The sequence below is a fragment of the Diaphorina citri genome, unplaced genomic scaffold (assembly GCF_000475195.1).
Source record: "Diaphorina citri unplaced genomic scaffold, Diaci psyllid genome assembly version 1.1 scaffold447, whole genome shotgun sequence".
In the NCBI taxonomy this organism is placed as follows: Eukaryota; Metazoa; Arthropoda; class Insecta; order Hemiptera; family Psyllidae; genus Diaphorina; species Diaphorina citri.
Window position 1 is genome coordinate 150,761 of NW_007377882.1, and position 8,565 is coordinate 159,325.

The 8,565-nt window shown below is 36.9% G+C and overlaps 1 protein-coding gene across 1 annotated transcript; it reads left to right on the forward strand.

Moving 5' to 3' along the window:
• The first annotated feature begins 6,520 nt into the window (after positions 1-6,520).
• Positions 6,521-7,977, forward strand: LOC103508918 (josephin-like protein). Its single transcript, XM_026823394.1, has 2 exons — positions 6,521-6,743; positions 6,975-7,977. The coding sequence occupies exon 2, from the start codon at positions 7,029-7,031 to the stop codon at positions 7,587-7,589; it is 561 nt and encodes a 186-aa protein (XP_026679195.1). The 5' UTR covers positions 6,521-6,743; positions 6,975-7,028; the 3' UTR covers positions 7,590-7,977.
• Positions 7,978-8,565: the final 588 nt, after the last annotated feature.

An 8,565-nucleotide genomic window follows, 5' to 3' on the forward strand; every position in this document is an offset into this window, starting at 1 on the left:
GGGGAGAGAGAGTGCGAGAGACAGAAGGTAGAATGAGAGAGAAAGGAGTGTGAAATTCTTTGTCACGCTGATTTATTATGGTGTCCCTTAAAAAAATCTAATTTCAGCAGCCGAGGTTTTTAAATTCCGCAAATGTTATTTCAGACAGAAGGAAACAATGTATTTCACATTTGACCCTCCCTCGTAATCCTCCCCTCCTTGCGACCCTCGTGTGAAAAAATGTGTGTATAAAGCTCCTCTATACTCTATAATGTGCCTTAGGGGGTCTGGAGGGGGTTTTCAAATCTGATGTGAGGAAAATGAACTTTCAATTTTCTACTTTATTGAACAAAAAATTGAAACCGAGCAGAGGCAAGAGGCAGCACATCTTGGATAAATATTTTGAAATTCAATTTTCCTGAGGTTTTTCTTCCCCCAACCGAGTGACCAGAGCGAGTTCGATCATGCGACATTTTTTTCATCCGATAACGTTGGAGAGGTTAAACTGCTAAATATAAAAGAATATTCCTTAAACAGCTTACTTAAAAGAACTTAAAATGCTCAGATTAATAAAGTACAGCCTGTCCAAAAATTTAGAGTGAAAATCAAAAGTTCGCATTTGGGAAAGAAGGTTATCTGCGCATTCAATTCTCAGAGCGAACAAAAGAAAAGGAGAAAAAAACAACAATGATTGGACTTTTCATGCATACTGTAACCACATGAATACTTATAGGGCCAGCAAGTACATTGAAGGAATGCATAGTTATTATACTTAAGGGTATCAAATCATCGTAAGATGCTCCGTACAAAATCCCATACTCTTTGAGCATATAATGCGCTTCCAAGGAACCGGCAACCACAAGAAAAAGAAAACTTCAAAGGAAATATGTACGTCCCAATAATACTAGTGATGGTAATGAAGATACGAATGCTACGTTCAATGATAAATAAATACGAGTAAGGTCTTTGCAGACAGAGATGTAAGCGGATTTTGACGAAAATTCTATTAAATTTGGTAACCAGGATGAATAGAGGGTAAAGGGGGTTGTATTTAGAAATGACATTATATTACCTGCTGGCGAAATTCAGGTCTGATGTTGAGATTTCAGGAAGTAGGTATGCTTGATTTTGGAATAAAATTATATAGATACAGATACAGAAAAACAGAAATAAATTTTGAGACCATCCTCAATCGTGTAGTGTTACCTAGTGTTGGAACTTCGGACCTGGAGGTTATTGGTTCGATCCAGAATCAAGAGTCACAGTGTTTTACTTTAAGAAGCACATGTTATGGCAAATTGACAAGCACAAATAATAAAAGACAGAGTTTGATAATAATAATAAGAAATATTTGAAATTTAAGTATGCAGATAAACTTGAGTTTCTGGTCAATATTGCCTGTTTTTCCAATTAGAAATTGGGGCTTTGGGGTCTGTCTCTGACGAGCTATACGTCCTGACAACGCTCAGTATGGGTAATAATCGAATTGCAGGTATGTACCTTTAACCCTCCTACAAGATCCTAAGGCTAAAAGTGGAATGAAGAGCACAGAGCTTTTTACCCTCAGCTCAGTGCGGTTTGAATTTTAACTCGTCGCTACCATCTGTTCCTTCCCTATACCTCCTCGATGCTCTTATCGTCTTATCCGCTATCTTCTCCACTCCACTCTATTTTCAGCCTGATGCCCCCAAAAAAGCTTGAATTTGCCCCTCTATAAATTCAGGCCTGTTCCTAGCTCTACGACCTATGTCATGCCCATGCATATCAATTTGATTTCCCCTGGAGAATTCAATTTGCTCACATTTCAGAGAGCAGGATGATATTTTGTATGATGTTCTTGTTGCCTTCAATCTCTCCTTTGCCTTTCATCCCTATATTGGTTGTTGCCTAAACTTTCGATAGCAATCTACCTACTTCTGTCTATTTGGAGGGACTACATGTCCCTAATTCGACAGTCTGAATAAATAAAGCACTATTTGGAGGAGGGTTCTGTTTTCTTTCTTCTGTGTTGGATACCTGGATGTGGTTTTCACCTTTAGGAAGAAATGAGTGTATGTCATAGTTGAGAATTTCGGTAGGTACCTACTACATTAATTTAAGATGAGGAAATATTCTGAATGGAGAAATTACGTTCCTTCCTAAATAAACTAAGAGAAAAAGAGGGGAAAGAGAAATTGCATTCGAAGTACAAACAAAAGCACAAAATGATAAACAAAGGAGTTGAGAAAAATTGAGTGACTTTTTGTTTAAAGTTCGGAGACGGAGGGAGAGAGAGACTATTCACAATACAAAACTTACAGGAAGAAGGGGGGAGAGAGAGAGAGAAAGAGAGAGAGAGAGATTTATCACATAAAACTCATACCTAAGTAAGTGAGTGAGTGGAAATTCGTACCCTCTATTTGGTATTTCGAGCTGCACTTCTTCTAAGTGCACCTCGAAATCTGACAACTGAAAATCTACATAATAGTTTAGATTCCGGAGATAAAAGCAAACCTAATAGGGTCTAAGCTGTTGAATGGGTTCCCGCTCCACCTGATTATTAGTGACGACCTAAGCAAGATAGGTCAATATAATATCTCTACTCATAGTATCTAATAATTGGCAGCTTTTCAGTTTTTAGTCCGTCCTTCCTTTATTATTACAATAGTAATAAAAAAGGTATTGTATTCGCTTCGGTGTCGGTCTGTCTGTCTGTCAGTCAGTCTGTCTGTCAGTCTGTCCCCATAGAAGGACTTATCCAAACCTGGTCGACCTATATATCAAATTAAAGGTCTTTTTACCAGGATCACGAAAATGGTGGTGTACAATGTTATCCAGTTTTAGCGTTACCTATTTAAGACCGGTTTTAGCGTTACCTATGTTAAGCTACGCCGAGGAAGGCCAATAAATGGATGGGTGACTTAAACATTACTATGTGGTCTATTACAGTGTTTCTTAATTAGTTTGGCCCGCGGAACCCTTTTCAAAAGGTGAACATCTTTGCGGAACCCTGAACTTTGTCGCGACGACCTATGAACTCTCAAAGCGACGAAAGTTTTAGATAACACTTCAGTCGATCATTTAAGACCGGAATTTTTAGCGTCACCTATGTTAAGCTACGCCGGAGCAAGGCACAGATAAATGGATGGGTGACTTAAACCTTATATTGGGAATAAAGGGAGAACGGGCTCTAGTAATGATTTTAAATCAATTACATGAAGTAAATGAAAAATCAAATCAAGAATAATAATAAAGTGAATATTAAGCAATTTAGGTAGAAGAGGAGATGTACATAGGCGTGGGTTCTGATTTTCTTTAAATCACGATCGAAATAAACTATAGGCTAAAAAATTCCCGGAGGGACGGACCCAGCCCTTGTTAGTAGTATCTACAGTGTTTCTTAATTTGTTTGGCCCGCGGAAGCCATTTTCAAAAGGTGAAACATCTTTGCGGAACCCTGAACTTTCAAGTTTGACCTACCCGATCGACGACCCACAGTTCCTCTATCAAACCTCTAAAAAAAGCTGTTATATAATGATGAAATACCTACCTACCTATGTCTATATGATAATGGGTCGTTTTGAAACTGCATTTTATCTAGTGTATGATTTTTTCCAAAATATCTCGGGAACCCTTGCCGTCAGCTCGCGGATAACCCCTAGGTTCCGCGGAACACCAATTAAGATCAAGACCACTGGTCTATTTATAATATTTAGGTAGGTACCCTCATTCGCATATAATATCTATCCTATACTTATATAGTTAATACCCTATTTACCTATATTCTCAGATATCACAAATAGACGACAGCGACATAGCTAGTACCTAAATGGATTATTGCATTTCATGGGATCTACGTACGGGGATAGCATCCCTTGAGGTACTACTTATCAACCATTTGTCCAAAACTTCTTTTCCTTTTTTGTATGGGACAAAAACCGTGTTCTAGCTATTGGTATAAAAAAGCGCAACCTCCCCCTTCTTCGTGCTAGGGGCTGGTTAATTATTCACAAAAAAAAAAAACCATTTTCACCTGTGAACATTTTTGAAAATTTTTGTCCTCCTCTCTAACAGCCCTCGCAGATAAATTAAAAATATTACCCCAGAGTGGGGGCATTTGGAGGGCCTCGTCTAATAATTAGCACCATGGGTTGACATTGTGCCTAAAAATCCTAAATTGTAAATTAGGGTATTTCCTCATGTTGTGACTCTCTAAAACGTCGACCTTTTTTTTACAAAAACCAAAACTTCATTTATTGGTGTTGTGGATGCCTCATGCCTCAATAGGAATGTAGTTTATAATTTGGATAGGTAAGGTAAATACCCGAACGCCTACCCAAAGCAGATAACATTGGGATTGGTAATCAATCGATATGATAATACGATAATACACTTGATACACACATGGCTCATAGATAGATTTAAATGAACATACCCAGGCACTAGGCTACAATGTATTATTATTATTATTATGATTATTATTATTTTTAATGAAATAAGGTAGAGAGGGAGAAAAAAAATTGGCAGCTTTTCAGTTTTTTGAACATTTTCATACCAGACTTTCGTTGTAAGGAACTCGAGTTTTTTTTTTATAGCAAAATCTACTAAAGAGAATTGAGTATAGGCTCTTATCTAAATTACTTATTCAAATTTATTCCCATTCCTTATGTGTGTACGTATAAGGGCTAAAGTGAATGACGCGGCCCCGAGGGGGGGGTTGGGGGGGGGGGGGGGGGGGGGGGGGTCCGGCCCCCTGGGGCGCCTTCATGCAGTACATAACATACAAAGAATAATTTGAAGCATCTACCTACCTCCCCTAATAAGCCGCTGTTCGGATTTTTGGGCCTGTACCTACCTACCTAACCTGGATAAAAGTTTGGCCCCTAGTAGGTACGTAATCCTAGTGAATAGTAGATGACGTTATCATCAACTCAAGATCATGAGAACACAATGTCTTACCTGGTATATGAAGGACAAACATGACCAAGAGGAGACCTAGCACTCTCTTAGGTGAGGCGTTCATAATGCGAGTCCTCATGTCAGGATTAGATGTTAACATACGATTAGATGTTAACATGTAGTTCAACAATACTGGCACCAGAACAGCAAGGCAACCCACATTATCCACTGCCTATAACACTGTTGAAAATTTCACCTGAGTGCGAAATCTTGAACTTCAAATTCTTGAAAATCTTAAAATTATGAAAAAATGGGCAATTTTATATTATAGTTAACTGTATGTTACACAAATAGGTATCATTAAGTATGTATTATTATCTTATCTATTTAAGTTATAATAGGTATCTACCAAATATACCTAGGTACCTACGAGTTATTAGGTACTTTTCATAGAAGATGTTAGAAGCGTTAGAACTTTATAAGAGATTTTAAATAGCTGGTACCTAACTACTTGAGCTAGTAAAATCTATTTCAAGAACAAAAACAAAATAATACCTATCTCAGACACACTTCGTCAAAATGGCAATTAAACCTTTAGCTGATAAAATGCGAACCGGTAGTTTTTATCAGTTTTGCTAAATGAAGGTAACCTACATGATAAAGAAGTACCTCGAACCGTTAGTAGGTAACAGACCGTTCACGAGAACAACTTACAAACAAGAGGCAGTTTAAAATTACCTACTTCGGCTACTTGAAGTTCTTTTGTTAGGACGGGATGCAAAACTATTCGTAGATAGGTTCTCCTATTAGAAAACGTTACAATGTTAGGTTCAAGTAAAGATGCGTCTCTACAGTTTTCGAGGTTTAGCGAAGGGAATTGAACAATGTTAGACAGCAAAAACAATCAACGAAAAACCATTATTTTGACGTGTGAAATATTAATCGCGGAAAATGAAAACTCGGAAAAACAAGAAAAGTTTCAAAAGAACGACAATAATTTCGAGCGGAAGATTTTCGACGTATGAAATTCTGTAACTTGCTCTCCTTTTTCACAAGAAAGAAAAAAAAAAAACAAGAACGCAAGCTCAAATTCGAGATGAAAGCTTTCCACCCTCTCCGATGCCCTTGCTGAAAACAGACTCGAAAATCTCGAAAATCGAAATCGAAACTTTTTTTAATAGGTAGGTAGGTATCCAATTACTTTTCTTTCCTTGATGAGCACCCCATTTTAGAAAATATTGGACAAAAAAATCCAGTAGGTAGGTACATACCTTAACTGGGTAGCCGGTTGAAATCATAGGTAGGTAGGTAGGTACCATGCAGGTACCTACTACATACCTGCCTATAGATTTTGAAGTGAAAAGACGTTGGCAGTTCCAAATTTACGAGATTCGAGGGAGGTCCAACTCATTCAAACGAAATTTTATAGGTATGTCGGTAGGTACTAGGATTACGTATCTTCATTGAAAATGGTATCGTATTAAAAACAGAATAGATAAAGTAATATGTAAAACACAACCAACTCATCAGAAAATCGAAAGTTCACCTCAAACTTCACCTACCTTTGGTGGTTCGACTCGCTTTGAAACTGTATTTTCAACGAGCACAAAACGAGAGGTTTTCAGGCTCCGAGCTCTGAGAGGTTTTTTGTAAACATTTTTTATCAGCGAAAAAAAAAGTTGTGATAGTGGAATTTTTTAATTTTCACAACTTAAATATCTTTTTTAATTTTGATTTGATAATTTTATTTGCTGTTTCTACAATTAAAGCTATTAATATTACTCGTTTCAACTTATCTTAATGCCTAGAAGTTCACTGCGATCACTGTGTGCAAAATTTTCTGTGAAAAGCTAATAGGCGAGGATCCTAGCTTCCTAGAGCTCAAGGTAGGCGATTGTATTTTAAGTCATTTTGTACCTACCTACCTACCTATCAACCTGTTGATAAGACTTCAGATTAAATGGTAAATTTTCTTTTCTTTTTCTTTGGATTTTAGATACCTGGTGAGGTTTGGGACTGTTTTCTGTTAGGTAAAGAAGTTTTTGACAGTATCGGCAAATGTGAATGAAATTTAAGATATTTTTGCCAATTTATTTCTTCTCTTGTATATTTGCAGAAAAAAAATAATAAATGAACATTAAACCAAGACCTGACCCAATCATCTCATATTCATGGACAACTCACCTGAAGCTCAAGAGATCATCTACCATGAGAAGCAAATGAAGGAATTATGTGCTTTACATGCTCTCAACAACCTTTTTCAAAACCCAAAGACCTTTTCCAAAGCAGACTTGGATGAAATATGTATAAACCTATCTCCACAGACCTGGTTGAACCCTCACCGGAGTATACTGGGTCTTGGTAACTATGATATCAATGTAATAATGACAGCATTGCAGAAGAAGGGTTTTGAGAGTAATTGGTTTGATAGGCGGAAAGACCCAAAATGTATTGATCAGCAAAAAGTAGAAGGCTACATATTAAATATTCCTAGTCAGTTCAAAATAGGTAAATATGTTCCTACACCCATCAAAAGACGACATTGGCTAACTGTAAGAAATATCAATGGAATTTATTATAATTTAGATTCAAAATTGGATAACCCAGAGCATATTGGTAGAGAAGAAGATTTAGTGGAATACCTCAGAGATGTTCTATCAGATATTGATAAAGAACTGTTTGTAGTAACAAGGATAGAGAACAGCAAATCATATTTCAAGGAAAATTCCTAGCAATTAAGATGGTTTGTCAAATTGCCTACAAGTACCTAACCATGGAGTAATTATAAGTTTGCACTTGAGACCTGAGGAACACTGAACCATTGAATTACTCAAAATTAAAAAGTGGGGAGTGGGAAGCTAGAAATTACCTACTAAACTTCAGTCTACATTACCTACCACTATAAATCCAAAGAAAAATCCAAAGTTCAAAAGAGGAATTGTACCACCTACATGTACAAGTATTGTATTTTAGTAATACTTAAGTAGTAAGGTCCATAAGTTTCCAGCCTCACCCAGAAGGGATGTGAAAGTGAAAAATCCAGCATACCTATTTAAAAGTGTATTCTTTTTTAGGCCCAAAGTACTCATCAGATCTCTTTAAAACCATTTTTGTCCCTGTAAGTAAATATTTTTTTGAGAGCTCGTCGCTAAAGGCTGTCTGAAGCTCATCATCCGACCAAATCTCCTCTTCTACAAGTCCGATGTCCAATTTCAGTTTTGACAGCAAGCAATAGTTGCTAAGAGTCAATGCTTTATTGTGGAGGGGTTGAACTCATCAAACAACAATATAAAAATAATAAAAATATTACGGCTCCCTTAAACTGTCTCTAAGTAGGTCAGACCGGAAACTTACGGACCTTAAGGTGGATTTCCACCAACGCGATTTTTGCCGCGCGACGAAAAAAAGTCGTGCGACCATGCGACTTCTATCCGATGAAAGTCCGTCCGGATCAAAGTAGGGATGTAAATGAGTTGCAAATATATCGATAAATCGATATATCGATATATCGGCCCCTCAAATATATCGATATCGATATATCGGGGGAAATATATCGATATATCGCCGATATATCGATATATTTAACAATTTTTCTTGTTTTGGGGGTTACAAGATATTTACACTGCGTTTTACAATAATAAGGCTACTTTTAGACCCTAGAGTTGTTTGAAATAAACAAATTATTTAGGCAGATAAAATAGAAATTTT